Raw genomic sequence first — 26014 nt, 5'->3', positions numbered from 1 at the left:
GCTGAGATCAGGAGCAGAGGATCACAGCATCTGAGCTCCAGGACTGGTGAGGATTCGATCAATACACCTTGTTTTATGGCTCAGGAGGTAGGGCTGAGCTACCCATGGAACCCAGGGGATGCCCTTTTCAGGACCCCTGGTTGGCTCAAATATCCAGATCTCAGGACCTTACGTGTTTCCCAGCACGTCCACCAGCCAGAGAGCTCTACAAGGGCAGCAGCAGGCCTCTCCCCCAGCTCCCTCCTCCCCCATCTCCACCTTCCATTTCTCTGCCCAGCCAGGGCCAGCTCCAAATGTGAGCCCAGTCCACGCTCCACTGGAGTCCTAACAGTTCCTTTCTGCCCAGCGCTCCCTACAATCAGAGCCCATGCTGTCCTCACATGTACCGTCTTGCTTCATTCTCTCGACAGACTGTTCTCATTTTGCAGATAAGGAAACTGAGGCTCAGAAAGGTAAAGTTAGCTTTTATGGGGTCATCAGCTGGGAGCCAAACCTAGCAGGGATGCATTCATTGGTTGTGGCATCCAACCACCCCCTTGGCCCTGAGGAACCCCTCACCCTGGAACCCAGCACAGGGGACGCCAGGGTGAGACACACCTTCCTCTTGGTGATGCTGCGGAGCAGCTCGGCCTGGCTCCGGAGCAGCCCCTGGCCCGCCAGCTCCCGCTCCTCCTCCACGCGGCTCTCCCGCTCCAGTTGCTGGAACTCCAAGTCCTCAAACAGCTTTGTCTCCGTCTCCAGGGCCTCGGCCTCCTTGAACGACAGTGACAAAGGGGGTCGGGTGGTGCTCGGGGTGCCCCTCTGGGCCTGAAAGGCCAGGCCACAGAGGCAGGAGTTCTGAGGGCCGGCCCCAGGGAAATTGGGGAAGGGACCTGCCCCACCCAACCCCCTTGCCTCTGCTTGGCTTTGCCCCTTGCACGGGCATCACGGCCTGGAGTAGCAGAAAGGAGAAAATCACTCCCCCCACCATCCTTCCCTGTCCCCTCCAAGCCACAGCACCGACCCTGGTGTCCGGGTCCGGCAGGTACTGCAGGGCCCGGGGTGGTCCCGTCCCACTGCTCTCCTCTCTTCTGGGTGGGTGGCCCTCGGGGGCCAGGGAAGGGGGGCTGGTGAAACTGACCCTTCTCAGCTGCTCCTGTAACTGTTCCCGCACTGACTCGGGGCAGTTATCGAGCTGCGTCTGGAGCTCGGCGTAGAGCGCCTGGCGGGCCTCCAGGTGCCTCCGTCCCGCGGCCAGCTCCGCCCTCTCCTGGTCGGCGGGAGGGGGGGGGAGGGCGGGCACAGGGGAGAAACAGAACACACACTCCTCAACTCCGGCCCGGGCACTGCGGAGGCCGTGGGGGGGATGGGGGTGAGGCGGCCAGGGCGGGAGAGAGAGAGCTGGGGAGCACAGGGGGGGTGGGCGGAGAAGCCAAAGCTGAGGAGTTGAGGAGTCACAGAGGAGGCTAAGCGAGAGAGGAGAGAGGGGGAGATCACGGGGAAGAGGTGAGGAGCTGCGGCGCAGACAGGACTCGACACTCACAGGTGCAGGGGGCGGTGTGAGGCGGGCAGAGGTGTGGCTCTCGGGGCAGAAATTTTGGTCTCTCTGGAGTCCCCTGGACTAGAAACATTCGGGGAGGTCCTAAGAAAAGCCCTCTGTTTTCTCCCGCAAAGCAGTCAAGGCCAAAGCTGGTTCCCCATTGCAAACGCAGAGCAGAGGCTCCCGTTACTCCCCACCTCTTCTGCTGCCTAGAGACCAAAATTTAACCCTGGGGCAAAGGGAAGAAGAGCTGGTGAAGGTCAAGTCCAGGGGCTGCGCGTGACTCAAAGCTGGAGATGTTACAGCTACGGCAGGGCAGGGCAGTGGAGGGGACCCCAGCCCAACTCCCTGGGCCTCCCTCCCTCCTGCCCAGGGTGGAGGTGGGGTGCTGGCGCTGTAGGCTGAACTTCAGCAGGATGAGGGTTGCAATTAGTTCGGCCGTTACCATGGCAATAGGAGCCCCAGGAGTGGGTACAGAGAGGAGGTGGATAGCTCTGTCTGGGGCGAGATGACACCTCTGAGGGCGGGAAGGGGGATGAGGGGAGGAGCTGGTGAGTCACCCCTCCGAAGGACAGGCAGAGGAGAAACTATGATTACTGATTCCAAAATCAGAGTGGGGCCATGGGCTGCAGAGGAAAGCCTAGTGAATCTTCCCCATCCCACCAGCACCTCAAATAACTGAGCCCAAAGAGAAGGCCAAGTCCTGGCCTCTAGGCGATGCCAGGCAGTGAGGTTGGGCAGCTTCCTTCTGAAATGCTGAGCCTACTTGAAGTAAGTCCCTATGCCAAATCCTACCCTGCCTCCCTGACCCCCTCGCCTCCCATCCCAAGAGAGAAGGACCCAACCAGGCTAGTTCCTGTGGTCCAGGAACATCCCCCTCCTTGGACTCAGCCTTTACAACACCCTAGGTTCTCGATGGCTCAGGGGTGGGAGAAGAGGACAGGCCTGCTCATTCCCATCCTCTGGCTGGGGTATCTGAATTTGGGGAGCCCCAGGGGGGAAGCAAAGAGGGCAGCCACCGTGTGGCAGAGAGAACCTGTCCAAGCCCTCCACGGGCCATGCCTCCACAGCTGCACCTCCTGACCTCTCCGCTCCAGAAGGGAGAGAGAAGGCCAGCGGATGGCTTGCTGCCTCTCCCTGCTGTGCAGGAAATGACCAACAGTCTATGGAGGCAGGGCCCCAGGCTTTTCCAAATAGGGGATGCTCTTCAGGCTGAGAAGCTCCTCAGCAAAGCATTTCCCCCAACCTTTACCCTTCCTGCCAATGCACCATTGAGTAAAGTTGATCTGTGCCCCCTGCCCGTTCCTTTCTGATCAAAACCCTGGAGCCCCACGCCAAGAAAGGAAGGAGGCAGAATTAGAGGGGTGGAGCACACCCTGAGTTAGTGCAAAAGCAGGCGTGGCTCAGCCCTGCCTGGGTGGCACTGGCAGTTAGGGGCATGCGGAGAGCCCAGGACAGTGATTAGAGGGGGCGTTAGTGCAGGCCTGGTTGGGAAGCGTGGAGTTAATTTGGCACAGAATTCGGGAGTGTGGTTTTGGGGGCCAGAGCCAAAGCTCCAAAAAAAAAAAAAAAAAGGGTGGGGGGTGTCAAAGAATTTTAAGAGTTTCAAAATTGGGACAGGAGGAAGACACTCTCAACAAATTCAGAAGGAAAATTAATTCTTGGAAAAATACTGTCAAGTCCAGAAAGAGATGGCCCTGCTCCACACTTCAGAGCTTTTGGCACGCTGTTGGGCATCTGGACCTGGCTGGCACGGCCCCTGTGGACGGAGCGACCCCTGCAGGCTGGCACGAAATCTGAAAGGGGTGGGGGCAGGAGCTGGGACCACCTGGGATGGGAGGCTGCAGATCCTGAAGGCTCAGGGGAAGCAGAGACCTGAGGGCCATCTCCCCAAGATCACATCCTGAGCACACGAGGCATGCTGGAGGGCAACGTTCTCTAGATGGAGGGACCCAAACCCAAATCACTTGCCAACACCAGTCACTCAGGCTGTGCTCGATGCCCAAGGAGAGGCTCTGGCACTTCCTAGAAGGGCTATGAAGGATGGGGAATGGCAGGCACCCAGAGATAGCACAAAGACCCAGACAGAGGACATCCCAGACTCCAGGCCCGCCCCTGACAGTGCCCTTCAAGCTTGTACCCAACACAGAGGACAGAGCCCCCTGCCCCTGGGGGACACAGAGACCACCAGGTCTGCAGGATGGCTAGCGAGCTAAGGGATAAGAGGCCTAGAGGAGGGATCCCTCCTCTCACAGGCCACAGGCAGCCAGCGCCGGCCAGGCCAGCTGTGGGTTACCTTGTCCCTCTCCTTCTGGATGCCAGTCTCCAAGGTCACTAACTTCTCCTGCAGCTGGTCCACTGCCTTCTGCTCCTTCTGCAGCAGTGCCCGTTCTGCCTCCCTCTCCCCCTGCAGCAACGCCCGTTCCATCTCAGCCTGGGGGCGACACCGAGGTCCACGTCAAGGCCAGTCACAGTGGACAGACTGAGGCCCCTCGGGAGGCTTGCACTCTGCCTGGGGAAGAGTGAAGCCAGGGCCCTTGGCTCACCTCTCGGGCTGACTCCTGCAGCTGCTGCTCCAGCTCCTTCACGCGGACTTTGAGCTGCTCCACACGCCCCAGCACCTGAGCCCGCTCCTCTTCCAGAGCCAGCACCTCTCCCTGAAGCTTGGTGCTAGGGGCATCTTCGTGCTGGTGGGGAGAGTAGCCATCAGCTGGGGAAGGCTTCCCCTGATCAGACTCAGTGAATGCATCCCCACTCCTCGGGGCACTTGGTGGCTAGACTGAGGGAGGAGGCAAATTCCCTCCCTGCAAGGGAAGCAACACCAGCTCAGCGAAAGGGCCTGGAGGTTCACCACTGAGCGCCAGGCCTGGAGGGGGCCACAAAGAAAGGCAGGTCCGAAAGCGTATCTATAGCCCAGGAAATGCATCCACACCTCCTCCTCTCACTTCTACCCCTCTTATCCCCAATCTCTTCCCTCACCTGCCCCTTCGGTTGGTTACCTCCTCCTCACCGGGTCCTAGCCTCCACCACACTGGCCTCCTCTGCCTCTGCCCCCCCAGCAGGTAAGACAGGGGGGACCCAGGCCCTCTCACCAGGTGCCCCTCCAGCCCACCTCCTGCTGGGTGCTCTCCGTGCTGCTGCACTCCTCCTTCAGGTTCTCCTCATCTGAGCGCTCCACACACTCCCACAGGCGTGGGGTAGCACCCCCAGGCTCTTCAGTACTCCGCCCCGAGGCTCCAGGGGCCCCAGAAAGGCCTCGTGAGGGCCTGCGGCCCACCAGCGCCAATGCCGCAGTGGCCTCCCCGATGCTGGGCAGCTCCCCCGCCTCAAGGCCCCCATCAGCACGGCTGTACTCCGCGCACAGGTTCAGGATGGTCTCCAGGCGCTGGCGCTCCTGGGGAGGAAGGCAGGGCAGGGCAGGGCATGAGGGGGGCGGGAGGTCGGGTCCTGGTGGAGTTAGAACCAGGCCCGGCAGGCCAGAAGAAAGAACTAGGGCACTGGGGTAACTGGGGCTCAGAAGGAAGTCAGGAGAGCCCCAACCCCAAGGCCTGAGGAGGCAGAGGGAAGGAAGGTGTCCCAGAAGTCGGGAGGAGGAACCAGGCCACTCTGCCACCTGCCTACATGGCGAGCCCCTCCCATCTTCCTGCTTCCTTTCCCTTTGCCACAGAAGGGCCTTCCTTGTGGACACACAGGCACCCAAACTGGCGATCCAGGTAAAGACCACAAGACACAGGTAAACTCTCAGATGCTCATGCTGATGCGGATCCAGAGATCTACAGAACCAAGGGTACACCAACCCCCTGCACGCGCGCGCGCGCACACACACACACACACACACACCGGTCCTCACACACAACGACACAAGTGCTCTGCATTTGCGCTAACAGACAGGTACACACACAGACACCAGCCCTGGCATGCACGGATGCACACTGGCACACACTCAGCATAAACACAGTCTAGCATACAGACAGGTGGGCCTGGACACAGACGGGGCCTGCCAACAGACCCACAGGCAGAGGGGGATCTCAGGCTCACGCAGTTACACTCAGCATGTCTACACCAGGCCAGCCAGAGCTGGGACACGGTCCTCCTCATGCCCACCCTGGCTCTAAAGTCACTCTCGGGCAGCCCTCCACACCTTTCCAGCCAGGTGAGCTGCTGCCCGCCCTGGAGTGTCCAGGCCCATGTGAGTACTCTAAGGGACAGCCACTTCATCCACCTTCCTCTCCACAAACAGCTCCAGCCAGAAATCTCTCAGGGGCCCATGAGGTGAGGACGGATAAGACGATCATGCTCTCGATCTGGGATCTGGGTCCCCCTCTCTCATTCATAGCCCTCCAGCCTTGAAGCCCCCCTCCCCAGGCTCCCATCCATGGCTCTGCAGGGTACCATTAACCTCAGGTGTCTCTCACTGCACAGTTTGGCCATCACCCGGGGACACATACCCAGCTTCCCTCCTGCTGCTTGCTCAGTTCCATGTCCAAAAAAAAAAACCAACCAGGAACAGAGTCTCAGCACTCAGGAGGCTGGGCCAGTGCCCCCGCCCCTGCCCCAGGACCCAGATAAGCAGCCTGCTGAAGGTGGGAGGGGCAGGGCAAGCAGCCTTCAAGATTTAAAGTGGCAGGTGGGGCAGGTCAGGGCTGGCGTGAGTGTGCCTATGCCTGGGGGTGCGGAGGCTGAAAGGAGTTGAGGGAGGCTGGGCCCATCACGCTGCCTCTGCCAGACTCACTGCTCCCTCTCCAGGATGAAACCCCAGGGTGGTCCAAGCTCGCTCCTCTAGCCAAGGTAACAACAGGGAAGAGAAAATGTAGCAACAGGAAACACCAGGCATCCTGCCTCAGCTCTCCCCGACCCGCAAGAATACACTGGCCTGCACCCTCCCCGCACCCTCACCTCACCCAAAACTGTCCATCCCAACCTCTTCTGAAAAGCTCTCCAGACAAACCTCCTCATTTCTGGATCTCCTCAAATCAATCCCAGGGACCCTGGGCCCCCCAGCAACCCTGTTCAGCTCACAAGCCATCCTCCCGTATGTGTGCTCGGAGTGTCTGCTCACCAGCCAGAGCCCTGTGAGCTCCCTGCGCTATCCGGGGAATCCTGGCCCCCACCCAGCTCAGATGCCGTCTCCAGGACAGCTGCCCAGAGCCACACCCAGGCCCCCCGAATGCAGCCACATGCATGCTCGCCAATGCACATAATCACATGGTCCAGCCTGGAGTCAGGCCAGGGGCTGCCCATCTTGTTCTCTTTCTCTTCCCTGCCACCCACATTCCCAAGATGATCCCACCTGGGTTAGGGTGAGCAGCTCCCACCCATATGGAAAAGACCAAAAAGAAAGCAAGAGAGAAAGACCTTTCCTAAAAAACAAGGTTTGGAAAGACAGACTTAGATTCTCATTCCAGCTCTGCCGGAACTTGCTGTGTGACCTTGGACATGCCCAATCTCCTCTCTGGGCCCTCAGCCCTCTCATCATTAGGACATGCTTCTCAAACCGAGAGGTACAAGGCCTCACCAGAAACTTGGTGCGACTTCCTATAGCTTTGCTATATTTGGGTAAATAATGCGAAATTTAACTTTTACGTTAAAGCAAATGCTGTGCTATAGAATGAAAGCAAAATTAATATGCATTTAAAATAAAGCCTTAGAGACTTCAAAGTTCCTCAGGGCACCAAACCACTGATATGGCTAAGGTGCATCCTGGAAGTAGACAAGCTTGAGAAGCCCAGCCTTCCAAGGGCCCCTGTCACTCTGCCAGCTGGCCTGCCCACGCCCTGGCAGGGACCCCGCTGGGGATGGTGGCAGCCTCTCTGGCATCCGCTCACCAGCCTCTCCATCTCCTGCTCCCAGAGCCGTTCTTGGCGCTGCCGCCGGTGGTACTCCAGGAGGTCGTCCTCATTGTCGCTGATCTCCGTAATGCTATTTTTCCGCTCCCGAGTGACAGGCACCCGCAGGTCCCCACTGGACAGCTTCCTCTGGGCACGGGGGCTCTGGCGGGGCGAAGCCCCTGTCAGAGAGCCCAGACTGTAGGCCGGGCTCAGCCTGCCACTGAAGCTGCCCTTGCGGGGCGCCAGGGACTCCCCAAGTGTGGGTGAGGGACTCCGAGTCCTACGGCCCCGCGCCCCGAGGGTCAGTGAGAAGTCCTCTGGTGATGCCCCGTGGGCTGCCCAGCGCCGGGGCCGGGGACTCTCAGCCACTTCTCTGGTTAGCTTGGGATCTGGAGTAGTCCTGGTGGGCATCGGGGACAGCGCCCGTCGGGACAGTGACGGGCTCAATGGGGGCAATTCCCGCATACTGTCCAGGCCCCGCCGGCCCAGGCGGGGGCTCTCGGGGGGCTGCAGAGTGCGGGCGACTGACCCATCTGAAAATGTCCGGCCCACCAGCTGGCGTGAGGGGCTGGTTGTCAGCACCCGCTCGGTGCTGGGCAGCTCACGGAAAGGGCTGGGAGGACGGTCCTGGAGGGTGCCGATCTTGTTTCGGGGAGCAGGGACTGGAGGCTGGAACTTGGGGCTGCCAGGAATGCTGGTGGGTTGGCTTCGGGCACCGGAAGCCGGGTACTCACTCAGGCTGATGGCCACCACGGGCAGCTGTCCACCCAGCCGGGGGCTCTCAGTGGCTCTGCGGGCCTCAGCCAAGACTGTGGCTGCAGGGCTGTCTGTCAGCAGACCTCGGAGGCCAGGACTGGGAGGCCTCTCGTGACCCCCTTTCCTGCCCAACCGGGGGCTCTCAGAGGGGCGGGCACCACTCGGTCGGGGCTGTGGGGGCTGCAGAGCCAGATGGTAGCTGGAGGAACGGGCAGGGACCAGCGGGGGCATGGAAGGTGCTGGCTCCTGCCCGCTGGGTGAGTGGCTGGCGCAGCTTCCACTGCTGGCTGGTGAGGAGAGTGGAGAGAAGGCTGGAGAGGTGTTCTCATAGCTGGAGCCCACGGACATGGCACCAGGGCTGGTCGGCGGGGACAGCAAGTAGCGCCCACCGTTAGCCATTGGCGACAGTGGGGAAGTCACAGCAGGCTTCTTGCCTGCCGCCCCAGGCTCCTCTAGCACCAGTGAGTCCATGATTTCCTGCAGGTCCTTCTCAATAGAGCTCACCAGGGAGCTGTGGCTGGCACAGGCAGAGGGTCCCCGGGTGGCAGGCTGTGGGGTGTGGTTCCCGTTCACCAGGCTTTCTGATTCTGCTGGTGGGAAACACAAAGATGCCTCAGGCCCTGGTCTTCGACTTGGGGAGCTGTGTGTGCACGAGAATGAAAGTGCTCTCTGGCCTTCTTCGAGAAGCTAGGAGATCTGGGTTCCAGTGCTGGCTCTGCCACCAGCCTGCCAGGCAACCTTAAATCACTTGTCCTCGGTTGTCCTTTCTGTAGTGGAAGGGGGTGGGTGCTGTTCTTCTGGCTCTAATGTTTTCTGACTGAGGACAGGGTTGGTAACAATGCCAGGCACTTCTAGGCCTAGTGGCTGGGAGCTCACCCCAAGATTAGGTTCCTCCCGCCTTGGTTTCCCCAATGTCCTATACCTCTCCTTTAGGAAGGGCAAGTGGGCATTCTGTGAAGGAGCCAGAGCGGAGCATGCTACTGTGGAGCTGGCCAGAAGTTCAGGGGCTAGGGGGTGGGTCCTAATAGGACATTAGGGCCTCACAGCAGAGCAGACCCAGAGGAAAACACAAACGTAACCTCCAGGGATGGGCAAGAGGCAGGTATTGTGCCACTCTGCAATGAGAGGCAGGGAGGGCCCGGAACTTATGGGTAGCTGCAGGAAGCCAGGCTGCCCAGCAACGCGGTGCCACTCGGTGCCTCCAATTATTAGCCCATTAGGCCACGCCAGCAAGAGCCTGCCCTTGCCCTGCCCCAGGCCTTGTTGACCAACCAGAAGTCCCAGGAACCAGTGCCCCAACAGCTAAGGGAGTGGCATGATGAGGCGAGGGTGAGAGCAGGGTAAAGTCAGTCAGGAAGCAGACCAGGAACCCAGGCGTCTGAGGAGCTCACCTGACATCCACGTCTACCTGCCTCCGTACCAGACAGACACCTGTCATCGCACAACCATCTGAATGCCCATACAGAGTCTCAGCTGGGAGGTTCACTGGCAGCCTCCTGGTCTACACCCTACCCCACCCCCTAGGCAGCTGGGTTGAGGGGGACTGTGCTGGTTCCCTAGAACAATCACCAACTCTCTTCTGGGGATCAATAATTCACATACAAACTGCAGCTGCTCCACTGAGTAATCAGCTGGCATAGTCTCGGGGAGGGGGAGGGCCTGAGGACCCAATCACCAGCAGGTGGGACCCATCAGCACTTGCAGGGGTTAGACCTAATGCTTCCTTCCGCCCCCTAAGGCCACCGTCAAGGGTGAAGTTTGCTGGTGGTGACACAAGAGGGTTAGGGTCCCAGACACTGAGGTGGCATCTTCCAGGGCAGTGGGGCTGGCACAGCTCTCTGTCCCTTGGGCACATGATTCCTCTATTCCAGCCAAGCAGCACTTCTTGGATCTGTCCCAGTGGCCAGACTGCCTGGCATTCTCCACCAGTGGCCAATGGCAGGTGGCAGCAAGCCCAGATCATGGACATTGTCCTGCCCTGACACCGAGAGCGTGGTTGGAATGGGTGAGGAGGAGGATTGTCCAGGAGTACCACCAACCCAATCCCCTGCCCCAACTGGCCATCTCTACCTGAGCCAGGACTGTAGGGGGGCCCTGGGGCCCGGCCCCCTGCTGGAATCATGCTCTTCATCCACTTGGCTTCAGCTGGGTGGTTAAAACGGAGGAAGGTGGACTGACCCAGGCACACCATACAGCCTACAGAGAGAGCAAATGCTGAGAAGGGCCGATAGGGCTGAGGCAGCCCTCACCCTAAAGTATTAACAGGTTCACTCCAAGTTCCAAAAAGCCTTCCCCACCTGCACTCAGTGTCTACATGGACAATTCCTAACCCCACCTGTGCTTGAGACAGGCACCAGCAGGGCTCCAAAGCACAGGGCAGAGTAGAAAGAGCACAGGTTTTTGAGTCCCAAGATCTGAATCCTAGTCCTAACTCTTGTTACTAGTGGTGAGATCTTCAGGTGAAGTCACTTAACCTCTGAGTCCAATTCTTGCAGTAGAAAAATGAGAATATTACAGACCTTACAGAGTTAATAAGATAATGTATGTGAAGGTGTCCTGAGAACGGAGTTTCTTCAAAGAACCCATGTCCTCCCAACCTGTACCAGTGATCCATCTATCTGCCCTTTGGGTGGAAAAGTCAGTTTGAGACGCAACAATTTCCAGGATGAAAATAGCTCTGAGAAAGGGGACAGGGGAAAGCCATTAATCAGTTAGATGCCCCCGGAGGAACCAGAATTTGCTTCCTGGCTCCGACTCCTTATCATCACGTGGCTTAGGGAGAACCACCACCCTCTTTCTCTCTGACAACGTACCCTCTGGTCTGACATCTTGCTCCTTGGTCTTCCCTGGAATCTAGCCAAGCCTAGGGCCAATGGGCCCAGCCTCAGCCAAGCACATTCCCAGGCAGCAAACACAAGCCCAGTCCTGCCCAGTAAGTGTGACTACACAGAGGGGAGAGTATGTGGGAGCCAAAAACATAGCCAGAGGCACCAAGAGTCTGCACAGCTGCAGGTGTGCCCACAGGCGCCTGCACCTGGCTAGCAGCACTCCTCCTCCTGGCCACACTACGGGAATCCTGCAAAAGATGCTATGTTGGGAGAAGCCAGAGCCCTGGTGCTCTCTATAACCACCCTCCCAATTTGTCCACACCCTGCCCCAGCCTATCTACCCAATCTGGTGCCACTTGGCATCCCCAAGCTCCATACCAGTCTGAGCTAAGACTGGCAGGGAAGTCTACATTCCTGGACGCTGAGACAGTTCAGCTCAGGCAAGCCACAAGGGCAAGGGGCATCCAGGCCACGTGGATAACGCGGGAGGGCCCCCCACTGAGCAGCTCAGGAGCCTGTTGCTGGGACCTTAAGCACTGCAGTGGCAGGTGGGGAAGGGGCCAGCGGGCTGAGAAGCCCACAGCAAATAACCATAGTGGACAAAGCTACCCATTTCTCTGGCACACCCAGAGATCCTCCGAAGCAGGCGGGCACCAACAATTCTGAAGACTGATGGGTGGTTAGGAGAAAGGGAAGCCTTCCCCGCCAAGCCGCCAATCAGAGGAGCTGATACCAGAGTAATCATAACCGAGTAATAGCCAACCACACTTCCATCTAATTACAACCACAGCTGTTTCAGAAAGAGCCCTGCTGGCCCCTCCCCCTCCTTACAGCCCTTTAACAAGCTAATTAATGATGAGTTCGCAGGGTCTAGACAGACCCGCTCAATCCTAGATTGATGGGGGTAGGGTGGGGTGGAGTGGGGGGAGGACCGGAGCCTGATCACACCACCCGGTCTGGGACGACAGAGGTGGGGAATCTGAGTGGATTCCAGCCCATCGTGCCAGGCCCACCCAAGGAGGCTGTGGGCACCCAGGGACCCTTGGCCCTGGCTTCTCGGGCTGGGAGTTCCCTGCCCCCAGCCTCCTCCACAGAGGGGGTGTGGCCTTGCTGCCTCTGGGCTATAAATAGGTGATGCCAGGCAGCAGAGCTGGATCTGTATTAATAGAGCGGGCAGGAGGGCAACAGGAGGAAGAGCAGCTCAGTCCTGCCCAAATTAACTTTCTATTTGCACTCAGGGGCCCCAGGCGTTGCCCCAACTCCCGCTCCTACAGCCCCAGGAGCCTGGCTAGCCCATTTCTGGGAGGAAACCTCCTCTCTGTCCACTCCTGCCCCACACCTCCAAAGGTCAGGCCACTCGGGACACCCAAGAACCTCTTCCCATCCGGACAGTTGTGGTCCGTGCCCCACCCCCTCCCCAGAGGGGCACAGGGCCCAGCTGTGTGTGTGCAGGTGGGTGGAGAAGCTGCACATCTGGAGGGAAACACACACACGGGGCAAAGGAGAGGGCGGATCCTATGTGTGAGAGACACGGGAAACACCACACGCACACGCGCACGCACCCCACACTCTCCTCCAAGCTCACACACAGCCATACCTGCTCACGCCCTCACGGAGCGACTGTCACCGCTCGGCTGGCCACACAAACAGAATGCACTGGCCAAGGGGAGGCTGGGTGCGGGCAAGATGGGAGGGAGGGTCCCCGCCCTGCCGTCAGAGACCCCCCTCAGCACCGAGCCCCGGCCTCCCCACCCTCATCAGGACCCCAACCCCTTCCGGAGGCGGGCCCACCGAGGGGACTTCCGAGCGCCCGGGAGGATGCGGTCGCCCCGGCCGGCCGCGAGTGGCCCCAGCCCAGGCCTCCCACTCACAAATGTGCAGGACACGCGGCCCACCGAGTCTCCCGGCGCCCCGAGCCCCCGAGCCCCCGGAGGGCCCCTCCCAGCCTCCCCCGCACCCCTGCCCCGGGCCGGCCCCTGGGCGCCCGCTGCCCCGGGCAGACGACTCACCGCCGAGCCGGACCTCCGCAGCGCCGGCCCCGCTAGCTCGGCCCGCCCGCCCCCCGCGCCCCGCGCCCCGCGCCCGCGCCCGCCCCCGCCCCCGCCCGCGAGGGGCGGCCGACCTCCCGCGCCGCGGCCCCGGGCTCGCAGCACTCGCCGCCAGGCAGCCAGCAGCCGCCAGGGCCCGGGGAGGGGCGGGCCGGCCACCGGCGGGGGGAAGGGAGCCAGGGAGGGAGGGACAAAGGAGAGGAGGAGGGGAAGAGGAAGTGATGGAGGAGAGGAGAAGGGAGCGGATGGAGAGGGCGGGGCGGGAGGATGCGGGCGGCGGGCTCGGGGCGCGGCCGGAGCAGAAGTGGGGCCGGGGAGGCAAGGCTGGGAGATGCCGGAAGGAAAGGTCAGAGGTAAGCGGAGGCCGCAGGGCGCAGCGTCGGGAGGCAGGAGTGAGGAGCAGCAGGGCCTCGCTGAGCCCTCCGGGGAACGGGGCCCTGGACCTGGACCCGCTGGCTGCTCACCTCGGGCCATCACACCCTCTGGCCTCAGATCCCTTATCTCCAGAATGAGGAGGTTGTCCTCAATGACAGCAGAGGTTAAGCTCTGACATTCCAAGGCTCCCCGGGTTCCAGCTAGGTCACTAGGTCCAGCTCCAGCCCTCCCAGAGCCACCGTGACAAGGTCACTCACTCCTGGGCTGGGAGTTCAGGCCAAGGCAATGCTCTGTGCAGTGTCAGCATCACTGAGCCCAGCTCCCATCTCCACCCCAAACACCTCCTCCTCTGCCCCTGCTTCCCACACTCCCAGCAGCTCAGTTCAGCTCACCCCACAACTCAGCCTGGACTGAGGCATTGCCCCTTCCAAGCCAGCCCACTTCCCTGGGGCTCTGGAAGCCAACCCCACCTCCTCCCAACAACCACCACCAGTTGTGCCAGTCTCAGCAAAGAGCTGTCCCACCCCAGTGAGGCACCTTCCCATCTGGAAAACACAGTGCCACCTGTCTCCGGAGCCCCCAGGGGCTGGCCAAGCTTCTGGGCCAGGTAAGTACCTACCACCTAGCCTGGGCCCCAGACAGTTCCTCTTGTTCCAGGGACCTCCCCAGAACTTGAAGGCCACACTGTGTTCTCTCAGATATTCTATAGGCTCCGAGATCACACGCCTTACCCACTTTCTCAGATACACACCAACATCTGCCCCAGTCACACAGACACCACCTTGGCTGTGACACCGAGTCACATAAACACCCCAGGTGAACATACCCTCTCTCACACATGCTGATTCTCACCCACACAGCACCCCTCTTAGTTACACACTCATTCAGGCACAGACATCTTTTCACTCAATCCCTGGAAAGACTCTGAAATCAAAAGCCTGTCTCCTTAGAGAAATAAATTATTTCTCCACCCTTGCTGAACACCTACCCACACTGCGATACTCCAAACACGCTCACACACATACACGCACACGTGCATCTCACTCCCCTTCTGAAGGGAAATGGAATAACCGTATAGGGTCAAATGCAAAATAGGGGGAGGTTTTAAAAGAAAAAAAAAAAAAGAAAAATCTCAGGAAGAATGATTCATCAGTCTGGAAACTGTGACGGCCAGCTGGACAGACCCAGACAGACACGGAGGATGCCCGCCAGAGAGAAATAGGGCAGGACACAGGCCCAGAGAAGGGAGCAGCTAGGAGCCTTTGTTTTTTCCCTCTCCTTCCTGTGATCTTTCTAACAGAGGACAGTTGGAAGCTTCACTCCCATTTTACAGAAGGAATAACTGATAACTGGATAGGAGAGGAAGAGGCTCAGTGTCCTGGATCCAGACAGTTGGATTACCCAGGAATGCCAGCTCCCCAGCCACATGCCAGGGAGCCCCCCACCTTCTGGCCTTCACACAAGCCCCAATGAGTGAAGGGAGTGAAGGAGACGTGGAGACAGGGCTGGCAGCAAATGCTGGAAATGGATGGGGACCTACTGTCTAGACAGCCCGGGCCCTAAGCTGTGTGGCTTTCTGGGTCCTTCCCTGGTTAGTCCCCTCCCGAGGCTTTCATGTGGTCTGGCGCTGTGGTCCCGGGGTGGGGCAGCCTAGACCCGACTGAGATTCCTTGTTTCCTTGGTCACATTCCCAGCTCCACCTCTTGCTCCTTAGAGAAGAGGGCAACATGAGCTATGCCAGAACACCCATATGGAGGTGGAATCAGGCTCATCCCTGGCTCCATCACCTCACGCTGCCGTGTCCACAGCTTTAGCAAAGGGCTGGCATCTGCTTTCTGCTGCCCCTACCCCCCACCCCCGGCCCAGGCATAGTCCTGCTGGAAGAGCCTGTCACTGCCATCTCTACTCATCATGACGTGTGCCTCTCCAAGTTGGCTATGGCTGGGCACAGTGCCCAGAATGATGCATCTATGTAGGGCCTAGCCCAGACAGAACTGGCTCCTTGTTATTTGTAGGATGGCCCTCTGTTTTTCAAAGAGGAGGGTCCCCCTCTAAGGCTGGATCTGGGGAACAAGACAGGGGAAATGATCCTCCTGTATGTATGCCCACAGATAGGCCCTTGGCCAGTGACTTCTCAAATACACCTAGGAGTGCACACGTGGACCCTTTGATACCCTCAGTCCTGAGTTCACCCTGTCCCCCAGTGAACACGCTGATCCATAAACACAAGGAAAGACACAAACAGAGAGAGACACAAGCCCAGAGTCACAAACACATCCGGAGATATATAAACACACTCCAGTTACACAGACACACAGAGATAGCACATGCACCCCCGAGCCACCCAGTTTCCAGGGAAACGCACTCCCAAGAATGTCCGGAGTGGGGCCAGGCAGGGCTGGGCTTGGTGCCTTGCTCCAGAGATGAGACAAGGAAAGCCTCAGCTCCCGGAGCCCAGGGGAGGGGGAGTGCTAGGGAGAACACCCGTTCCTTTGTGCCTCTGCCTACCCCTCCCCAGGCTGCCAAGCTCCTGAGACAGGCAAGCCCAGACTAGAAGGCTATGGGAGTGGGAGGGAGCAAAAGGGAAGGGGGTTTGGGGTCAGAAGAGAGTGGGAGGGTACATACTTGGCAGGGTGGGCTCTTGGCTAGGGAAGAGTTAGGGGTCACTGGGGCCACAGGAAATGCCTAAGAATTCCATCTTGACCTAGGCCCTCCCTCTTCTCAGGGAGCTAAATGATGCTCTGGGAAGACTTGAGCTAGAAGTGTCTTACAGAGCATCCCTTCCCCCACCCTGCTCACCACACACAGGTTCTTGCCCATTCAGCGAGGGATTTGGGGCTGGGGGAGTAAGGGCTGTGCTCTTTCTCTAGCCTTCTTTGAACTCTGCCCTTCCTTCTCCTTACTGCTTTACTATCTCTCTTCCACACACCCAAATCTTGGGAAAGATGTTCTCTTTGAGATCGAACGAGACCATCAGGAACCAGATGGCATCACAGCCAAAGCTCCAACTTACAAGAGTGCCTCCTATCATCTCATCTAGAGTCAGAGAACTCCAAGCCCTGGAGAGCCAAGGGCCTGCCTACTGCTGCTAGTGGACCTGCCTCTCTGAAGCCAGGTGTCCTCCTCATAGTCCCCAAGGCAGGAGGAAAGGAGGAGGGAAAAGTTGGGTCTCCTGGGTCAGCTGTGAAGGGAGTGGCATCTAAAGAGACCCTCAGGGATGTGAACAGAAGGAGAGGAGACAAAGGAATGAGTGGGATTTCCACTGCAAAGGAGCTTCCGGCCAGTAAGAGGTGAGTGTCCCCAGAAAACAAGGGCAGGACCTTACTCCTGCTCAGGGCCAGGCTTGGCCCAAGGCTCCTATCCTCAGGTCAACCCCACCTCTACCCTCTACCCCAAGTCACTTTTCTCAATCCCCTAACCTGATGATTCATGGGATCAATGGATGCCCGAGGCAAACACACCTAGGCCAACCCCATGACCCCATAACACTGGGTCATGGTCACCATATTACCTAGGGGCCCAGTTTTCAGAACTGCCTAACACAACAGAACGGCCTGTGACTTTAGGGAACAGGGTGCTAACCATATCACAACCCCGAAGCTACAGTCAATGGTATTTTAACAGGAGTGAGCAGCATCCTCAGCTCTCACCTTTGCTCCATCCCCATCAGAGGGTATTAGGGTTAGTCCTACCTTCCCACCTCTACGTCTTCTCAGAGCCGCTCCTTCTTGGCCTCATGAAACAATGACAGTTCTCCTCGCTGATGTTCCAATTGCTCTCCCTTAACCATCACTAATGACCACTGCACGGCTTCCCCTGCCCTTGGAATGCGCTCATCAGAACCTCTCTCTCTCCCCCCACCCGCACCCCCGAAGAGGTGACCACAGAAGAAAAGCAGGTTGAAGACAAATCTGGATGCTAGAGGAGTTTGGGATGATGTTGAGGCACCCAAGCAGCCCGCCAAGGCTAATGGCCACTCAGGCGGTTACCATGGCAACCACCACAGCAGGCTCCCCCTGCTCCCATCGCAGTCTTGTAAAGCTTGTAAAGTGGAGGGCAAACCTTACCCTGAGTGAGCCTGGTGGGCTGCCGGATGGGGAGCCCGTCAATACTGCAGGCATTGCCACAAGGGTAGAGGGTGAGGGTGCCCCGCACGTTCTCGATGTAGCAGTGCTCCGGAGCCAAGCCTGGGCCCTGCAGGGAGATGTCCCTGGCTGCCGAGCCAATCACCGTCTTCCCTGAAGACAGAGAGCAAACTGAGTCCGAGGTTGAGGAGGCAGGGCCAGGGCCAGGGGGGTGGCAAAGGGAATGTAATTCCACCTCCTACTTTGCGGAGGATCCTGCCTGCCTACCACTGGCCGCCCCTTTGGGCCCCAGAGGCTGGTGGAGATGGTCAGCGATAGAAGCTCTGGGCAGGCAGCGAACACTCTGGCTCACAGATGGGAGGACTCAGGGGGCACAGAGCACCCAGCCTCCACCGACGGGAGGAAAGTTCTTGTCCCAGACCTCCCTTCAATCCTTCCAACTCCTCGTCCCCAAGTCCTCCATCATGTTCCCTCTCTCTGCTCCTCCGAACCTGCCATCTCTCCTTCTTCTCGCCCCCCCCCCCAGCTTCTCACCTGCAGCCTCTGCCCTCCCTCACCCCGTCTCCTCTGTCTCCTCTCCGCTGCCTCGCCCCACCGGCTGCAGCTTGCACAGCTCCCCCTGGCAGCGCCCCCGGGACTGGTATTTGGAGAATGTGGAGAATGTAGAATCACCCAGGCAACAAGTGCAGCCAGGAGAGAAGAGAGCGGGCAGAAGCTGTGCGGGGAAGGGGGGCTGTGGCAGGACCTTATCTTGGGAGTTCTGCGCTTCCTCCCACTGCTGCCTTGTCCACAGGTACCTGGTCCCATGCCAGGCATCACCCTGGAAGGGGGCCCCTTTCTTCTCAGCCACACCAGTTGCTAAGAGCAATGTGCTCTCCTGTTTCAGTGCTCTCTTCCTCACCTCTAAACTGATCTTTAATCCCAGTCATGGAGCCAGATTATCTACCAAAGACAGCAGGCAGTCCAGGGGGGACAAGGGAAGCAAGCTGGTGGAATCTGGGGACCCGCAATTTGGGGGAGGCAAATGTTGCAGACAAATGGCAGGAGGGAGCAGCCTGGGTGGCTCAGCGGTTTAGCGCTGCCTTCAGCCCGGGGCATGATCCTGGAGACCCTGGATCGAGTCCCACGTCAGGCTCCCTGCGTGGAGCCTGCTTCTCCCTCTACCTGTGTCTCTGCCTCTCTCTCTCTCTCTCTCTCTCTCATGGATAAATAAATTTTTTAAAAAATAAAATGAAATGAATCAAAAGTGTGATCATTTCAATAAAAAAATAAATAAATAAATGGCAGGAGGGCCCCAACACACGCCTGGAAGCCAGGGCAGGAATGCCTGTAAGGATGGAGGGGTGGCAGGTGGGCCGCGCCTCCAGACTCACCTTCCTCCAGAGGCAGAAGGGTGATAGCCGTGCTCAGCCGCCCGCTGCCCAGGCTCACCAGATGGGGTTTGTCCGTTTGCACCTTCAGCCCTTTGCCTGTCTCGATCAGGTCCAAGGGCCCTTTCTGCAGGAAGTGGAGGTGGGGGATGAGCATCATCAAAGACTTTAGGCCCAAACCTGAGCACCCGAGTCCCAATAACACCGACACTCTCTCCAGCACTTGCCCTCTCTGAGGGCTCTGGGAGTGTGGAAAGGCTTTAGCACAAAATCTTTCATGGGGCATTATTACACTAAATTGTAATGAGATCTGAATCTAGGCCACTAACTCGTCCCACTGGATTTATCTCGAGTCTTGGCTTAACTGCCCCCTTTGTCTATTAAGACAGAAAGTAAGGAGAGTAGGCGGGTGCTGGGTAGAAGGAGTTGCTGCACAGAAGGGCCAATGCAGACTCCTCCCTGTGGACTGTCCATGGCCATCCACTTGGCCACTTCTTGCCTCTGTGAGACTTAGTCCCAGGGCATGGATCTAGGAGGGGGACACAGCCCAGGGTCAATCTATAAACCGCTTCCTGACTTCCAAAGGGTATATTCTGGGTGAACCAATTAACCTGATTCAGATAAAGACTTAGCCTTAATAGGCTTGGGGCTGGGGGAAGGGCCGAGAGGAGCTGCTTGCTGCTGTCATCCCTGGGCTAGGACCACAGGTGGGTGGAGGAGCCAAACCCACCCTCTCCAACAAGCCCGCTTGCCCCTTGGCCTTGACCCCACTCACCTTTACCATTGCTTGGGTCTTGCATCCAGGGCCTACCTGGTTCCTATTAAGAGCATCCATGGTCCTGGGGCTCCAGAGCTCCTGGGGACAGAGCAGAAGGCGGGTGTCAGTGGGGACGCCAGGGGAGGAGAGGGAAAGGAGGTTCTCAGGGTGAAGGGATGGAGGACAGTGCCAGGCACCCTCATTCCCAGCACTCTCTTGAGGAAAGAGTGAGGCAACTCAGGAGCTTCTCCGGGGAAGGCAGCACCACATCTCCAGCCTTGCACAGACACTCAGCACACCAGTCCTGACTCTTGCCACCATAAACACATAGAGGCCTAGAGGCCTGGCCTGTATGTCTATGCTTTCTTGCCTCTGACACCCAGGAGCCAGGCCTTGGCAGCAGAGGACCCTCAAATACCTGGAGCCAGAGGTAGGGTGCAGAAAATCCACCTCAGTGAGGGAAGCCAGGTCCAAGGAACTCCCCCAGGGACACAGGCAGCCAGAGGCTCACCCAGGTAAGTGGCAGGGCTGAGTAGGTCTCTTTCCGGGCACCTTCCCACACCTTCCCCTCAGCTCCTCTCCTTTTGTCTCTTTTCCCCAGGGGTCAGAACAGGGTGTCTGCTTAAAGAGACACAACAGGAAAAACTCAACAATTCTAGCCTTCTATAGTTTCAACTCCTACACCCTCTCTTCCCTGGAAAGCCACCTCACCCCAGACAATCAACAACCAAAAAAAAAAAAAAAAAAAACCCTCAGTGGTGACTAAGAGAAGGAATACAGTTTTCTAGGGTTCTTAATCTCATCTGGTGTTGTAGGAAGCTTAGGACTTTATTTATTATTTTTTTTAGGACTTTATTTTTTAAAGATTTTATTTATTTGAGATAGAGATGGAGACAAAGAGAGCACGTGCACATGGGGGGGGGTGCAGGGAGAGAGGGAAAAGTAGACTCCCCGTTGAGCAGAAAGCCCCATGTGATGAAGGACTGGATCCCAGGACCTTGAGATCATGACCTGAGCTGAAGGCAGACATTTAACCAACTGAGCCACCCAGGCGCCCCCTTAGGTCTTTAGAACGAAGGATAAAGTAGATTCCAGAGCCAGAACTTGAACTCTCCCTACCCGTCCCTTTCTCCCTGGCTCACAGTTTTGGGGACCTGAGAAATGTGAGGGACCTCTGGGCACTAAGGTGTGCCTGCATGCCCATCCCTTGATCATCTTGCTAAGGTAGTATGCTTCCCTTTTGCTGCAAAATTGGGGCTGGGGACAGCCAAGAGAGTGTGGCTGGTCTCAGGAGGGAGACCCAGGAAGGCAGGGCTTCCCTCCACTTTCTCTGCCAGGCATCCACCAGGACCGGTGACTTGGGAGAGGAAGTGGGGGCAGGAGCCAGCATTCCAAGGAGCGTCTGACCCTGGCAGTAGGGCCCAAAGGCCTGAGCCATTGAGTTACTAATTTTACTCTCCCAGCTTCCACCCTTTCCGGACCTGGACGGCATCATGTCCGTCACTGTGTCCACCCAAGCTGGCGGAAGAGAAACCGGAATAGGGCCTGGGGCCCACCCCAACTTGGCCTGGGAAGAGGGAAGGCAGAGGCCATTAACCTACACCAAGCTCCAAGCTGGCCTGGCATCTCCCCAGGAGATCTGGCCATGGGGAAGAATTTCCAGGGTCAGAGAGCCTGCTACACTGTTTCCTTCCACTCAGGGAAATCCCTCAGCATTCTCTGAGGGAAGAGAGGTGCCACAGCAGGTCAGGAATGGGGAGCTTACATCAAACGGGAGTAAGAAAATAAAACAATAAATAACGGTGCAGGAATGGCAGGATCATTGTTTAGTGGAAAGACCTTCAGACCGGGATGCAAGAGCCCTAAATTCTAACCCTAACTTTATTACGTATTAGCTGCGAGATCTTGGACAAGTTACTTAAATTCTCTGAGTGTCAGGTCATTCTCTATAAAAGTGGAATAATTAATGATTTTTTTTTTCACAAAAGATTGGATCACTGCTTGCCTGTGGCTAAGGGTAGGATGGGGAGTGACTATAAATGGGCACAAGATTTCTTTCTGGCCTGATGGACTTGTTCTAAAACAAAACTGTGATGATGGTGGCACAGCTCTGTAAATATATTCTAAAAATCATTGACCTTACACTTCAATTAAGTGAATCAGATGATACATGCATTATACCTCAATAACACTTTTTTAAAAAAGAGATTGGAGATTCAGGTATTATGTTAAATGACACTCTGTGAAGTGCAAAGCACCATAAACATGCCAGGTGTTAGTATGGGCTTTAAGATCTAGTAGGGATGCCCGGGTGGCTCAGTGGTTGAGCGTCTGCTTTTGGCTCGGGTCATGATCCCGGGGTCCTGGGAGCCTGCAGGAAGGTGCCGGGTTCCTGCAGGGAGCCTGCTTCTCCCTCTGCCTGTGTCTCTTGCCTCTCTGTCTCATGAATAAATAAATAAAATCTTAACAGAAAAAATAAAGATCTAGAACAAGTAAGTCACTTCACCTTTATCTGTCAAATTTGTCACTATCACCCAGTGAGGCAGTTTTGGGTGTGTTCATTAATTTACACCAAAGAGGGACACCTTGGTGGCTCAGTGGTTGACCATTTGCCTTCTGCTCAGGTCATGATCCTGGTGTCCTGGGATGGAGTCCCACATCGGGCTCCCCACCCTGGAGCCTGCTTCTCCCTCTGCCTATGTCTCTGTGTCTGTCTCTCAGGAAGGAAGGAAGAATGAAGGAAGAAATGAATGAATCTATTTACACCAAAGAATTTCAAGTGGAGATAGACTGTAAAGGAATAAGATCGATGGGGAACAAGCGATGAGAGGAGAGAGGGAAATAATAAAGTGACAAGAGAGTGAGAGATAAGGAGAGGCGCAGGGAGAGACAGAGAAGATAAGATGTAGACATGTATGGCCCCAGCTCAGAAACTCAAGCCAGGTGAAGTGGAAAGATACCCTGGACCAGCGGGCAGCTCCCGGGCGCGCCCTGACAAAGGGTCTCCGCCGCGGCCACCTGGGGGCGCCCTCTCCCCGGACCCCACCCGAGCCCCCGGGCCCAGCGGCGCTGCGCGGGAGCGCCCCACCGCCAACCCACTTCCGCGGACAGGGCTGCCCACGGCCCCGGCGGTAATTACCCACTCCGAGCGCCCCGCCCGGTCCCGCTGCCAAAAAAAGGCCCCTGCGGCGCGAGGCCGGCTCCGGGGAGGAGGGACGGCAGGGAGGCGCCGCGGTCCCCCGGGCTCTCCGTGGCCGTCCCGCACCTCCCGGGGCGCAGGGGGCAGGGGCCTGGGAGCCGCCGCGCCCCGGAGGACCCCGCCACGGGTGACCTCGCTTGGGCCCGGCCCTCCGGCCTCCTCGCCCTGCGGGGTCGGCCGGCGCCCAGCCCTCTCCGCCGAGTGGGTGCCCGTCGCCGCTCGGGAGTCTCGGCACCCGAATCAGGGTGAAGGGAGGCCCGAGAAGGTCTGCAGCCAACAGGCACTGCCGGGAGTCCAGGCTCCAAACCGGGGCCTCCCGGCGTCCCGCTCCGGCGCTCCCCCGCCTCACCTGTGGCCCAGGGCGCCAGCCGAGGCCTCGCCCCGGGCGTCGCATGACCGCGCCCCGAGGCCGCGGGCCGAGCCGGGACCCTCTCCGCCCGCCTTCGCCTTCGCCTTCGCCTTCGCCCTCGCCCTCCCGACGCACATCCGCCCTCGAGGAAGGAGTCGGGACGGGAAGGAAACTGAGGCCGGGAGCGCGGAGGGCGGAGGGCGGGGACGGGGACGGGGACGGGGACGGGGAGGGGTGTGGACAGGCCGGGGCGGAGAGAACTTGACAAGGGGGGTGAACAGGGGTCTGCGTCAGGGAGACGCAGGGATGGGGGCTGGATGAAAGACGGAGACAGGGTTGAGGGAAGATGAGAGGTGGGGGGATGCACGGGGGGGTAAGAAGATGGGGAGACAGCCCGGGGCACGCAGAGCTGGGGGGCGGGGGCGGGGGACGGAGGGACAGCTCAGTGGGTGGCCTGGGGGACTAAGGAGAAGGGGCGCCCGAGGACGGAGAGGCCGTCGAGGGAAGGGCACGACGGCCAGGGGGAGCCCTAGACGGCACAGAGGGCGGGGGTGGGGGCAGCCGCGGGGCGGGAAGCCAGGGAGGGAGACTGAGGCAGGCCGGGGCCCAGAAGTTGGGGCGCGACCGCAGGCCAAAGAGCAGGGGCGCTGAGCGGAGGCTGGAGGCAGGGAGAGGCGGGGGGGGGGGGGGGCTGCCGCCAGGGCGCGGCTCATCGCTGGCCCGGGGCCCGTGCTGCCCGGGGCCGCCAGGTGGGACAAGGCCGCAGTGTTGGGCCGCCCCGCCCGCCGCGGACGCCGGACAAGCGGCCTTTCTTCGGCCGGGCAGGGAGAAGGAGCCGCTTGTCTGCGCGGCCGGGGGAAGGGGCGGCCGCCCCGACGCCGCGCGCTCCCCGCGGGGCAGCGGCCTGCAGGGGCTGAGCGCGCACGGGGGTGCGGGTGTGAGCGGCCGGCGGGCGTGCGGGCGGGCGGGCGCCGCGGGGGCGCCGGGGGTCGGGGGTGCCCCGTGCGCGGTGCGCGCCCCAGGTCGCGGCGAAGGCGGCCGCACGTGCGCCGGCGGGCGGGGGAGGCGGGGGAGGCGGGGGAGGCGGGGCGGGCGCGGTGCGCGTCCGCCGCGTGGGATGCCCGGGTGGGTGGGGGGAGCCTGTGTTTGTGCGCGAGCCGCCCGATGAGTCAGCCCGGGAGCCTCCGGACGGCTGAGCTAACGGGCCCAGAATGCGGCCCCGCCCCGGCTCCCCGGGTCCCCCGCCGGGCCGCGCGCCCCCCGGGCCCCGCCGCCCGCACTTCCCCATCCCGGAGGAACCCGGATGACGGGCTCAGCCCCCGCCTCGGGGAACTCCGCTAGGGATTCGGATCCCAACCCCGCGGGCGTGGCGGGAGCCTGGAGTCCCTCCCCCTGAGCGCGCCCCCTCCGGCCTCCCGGACCCCTGAAGATGCGGGGCCTCGGAGGAGGGCTCGGGACGCCCGGGACGCGCCTCCCATCCCCGAGCACGCCCGAGGGTCGCTCCCGGACCCGCACACGCTCCTCGTCCGCAGGGCGGCCCGGCCCGGGCGCCGACGCGAGCGGAGATGGCGCAGGGGCGCCCCTCCCCGGCGCTGGCGCTCGGCTCTCCGTCCTGCCGGCGGCCGGAGGGTGGGAGGTGTGCGGCCAGGGCCGGCCGTCGGGGTGCCCGCGGGGGAGTCGAGCCGGGGTGGAGCGCGAGGGCCCCCTCTGGCGGCTGCGCGGACCGAGGCTCGGGAGGGCAAAGCCAGCCGCGGGCGGCGAGGCGGCGGAGCCGGCTCCCCACAAAGCCCTTTCGGCTGCCGCCCCCCGCCACCCATCGGGGCGCCCCCTCCTCCTCCAGGCTGCCTCGGGGCTCCCTGCCCAGAGCTGATCTGAGGGCTCCCGCCAGGCCCTGGGACTTCCCCTTATCCAGCCCCAGCTGCGCAAATGGCGAGACCCGCGGGCCAAGGGGGAAGCGCGTCCTTACCTCGCGGGGGCAGAGGGGGGACACCGGTCCCTTCGCCGGCTCGGCCGCCGGGGCCTCAGGCTCTGGAGGACACTGTTGCTTTTTCCCTGGGAGCCCGCGGAGTGGGAGGAGAGCGAGCAGGTCCCGCCCCCCAGTCCCCGCCCCCGTCCCCGTCCCGTCAGGCCAGCCAGAGAAGACGCCCTTGTGGAGCTGGAGCCCAAGGTCCCCCCACCCACCCTTTCCCATAGCAGCACCTCCCCCCACACCCCCTCCAGCACAGCGCCCGCTTTGTTCCTCTCTGCAGCTGGGCCCTCCGCTACCGTCAACACACACACACACACACACACACACACACACACCCTCCTCCCTCCTCTCCTCCCCTTCGGACTCCCCTGCGGACTCCCCTCGACCACCTCCACCCCTAGGCCTTAAGGCTCTTCCGAAAGGGTGTCCTTGACAATTTCTCACTCTCTCGCCCCCCACCCGCCCACTTCTTTTTAAGCCTGAGTCCCCCGTGGCTCCCAGTGAACCTCCTGTCCGCAGCTCTCCAGCATACTCTCAAGATCTCCAGAAAATACCTGCTGAGGGTACCCAGGTTTACCCCGTCACCCCTTCTCCTCACCCCATTCCAAGCCCGACGTGAAGAGCTGTAAGTGGGGTTGGTAATCCTGCACATCAGGCTTCACAGATGTTTTTCTAAGTATAGTATAGGTATAAGACATGTTAAAGCACCATGCAAAGTGTAAAGCACAGAAACGTGAATTGAATCACTATCCTGCCCCCGTCCATGTAGCTCCCCCCTGCCACCACCTGCTGACTTACATACAACTGGGGGGGCAAGCTATAGGCAGACGATTTAGCACACTGTCCTTTAGCAGTCAGTGAGGGCCTCTGTAGGAGTAGAGGGTTAATAAGGGAGAAAAGGAAAGACTAAAAAACCTAAGAGGAGTCTAGA

At 59.6% G+C, this 26014-nt stretch overlaps 1 protein-coding gene across 13 annotated transcripts in view; it reads right to left on the bottom strand.

Annotated features, from left to right (window-relative positions):
- Positions 1–26014, bottom strand: part of PHLDB1 (pleckstrin homology like domain family B member 1) — a 46477-nt gene that overhangs the window by 20165 nt on the left and 298 nt on the right. For 2 of the 13 annotated variants that reach the window (XM_055304629.1, XM_055304636.1), the window contains exons 1-11: positions 23115–23306; positions 19585–19665; positions 18813–18936; positions 17422–17592; positions 10174–10299; positions 7345–8693; positions 4632–4913; positions 4066–4206; positions 3816–3953; positions 1121–1249; positions 598–753 (exon numbers count right to left, since the gene is read on the bottom strand). In XM_055304629.1, coding sequence (XP_055160604.1) covers positions 598–753; positions 1121–1249; positions 3816–3953; positions 4066–4206; positions 4632–4913; positions 7345–8693; positions 10174–10299; positions 17422–17592; positions 18813–18936; positions 19585–19665; positions 23115–23159 — 2742 coding nt within the window. In that variant the 5' untranslated portion in view covers positions 23160–23306. Of the gene's footprint in view, positions 1–597; positions 754–1120; positions 1250–3815; positions 3954–4065; positions 4207–4631; positions 4914–7344; positions 8694–10173; positions 10300–17421; positions 17593–18812; positions 18937–19584; positions 19666–20077; positions 20188–23114; positions 23309–25080; positions 25189–26014 lie in introns of those variants that run through there. The other 11 variants (XM_055304634.1, XM_055304631.1, XM_055304627.1 and 8 more) reach the window with 11 other exon arrangements.

This window comes from Nyctereutes procyonoides, unplaced genomic scaffold (assembly GCF_905146905.1).
Source record: "Nyctereutes procyonoides isolate TBG_1078 unplaced genomic scaffold, NYPRO_anot_genome, whole genome shotgun sequence".
Lineage (NCBI taxonomy): Eukaryota > Metazoa > Chordata > Mammalia > Carnivora > Canidae > Nyctereutes > Nyctereutes procyonoides.
This window is presented reverse-complemented; position numbering and strand designations above follow the sequence as displayed.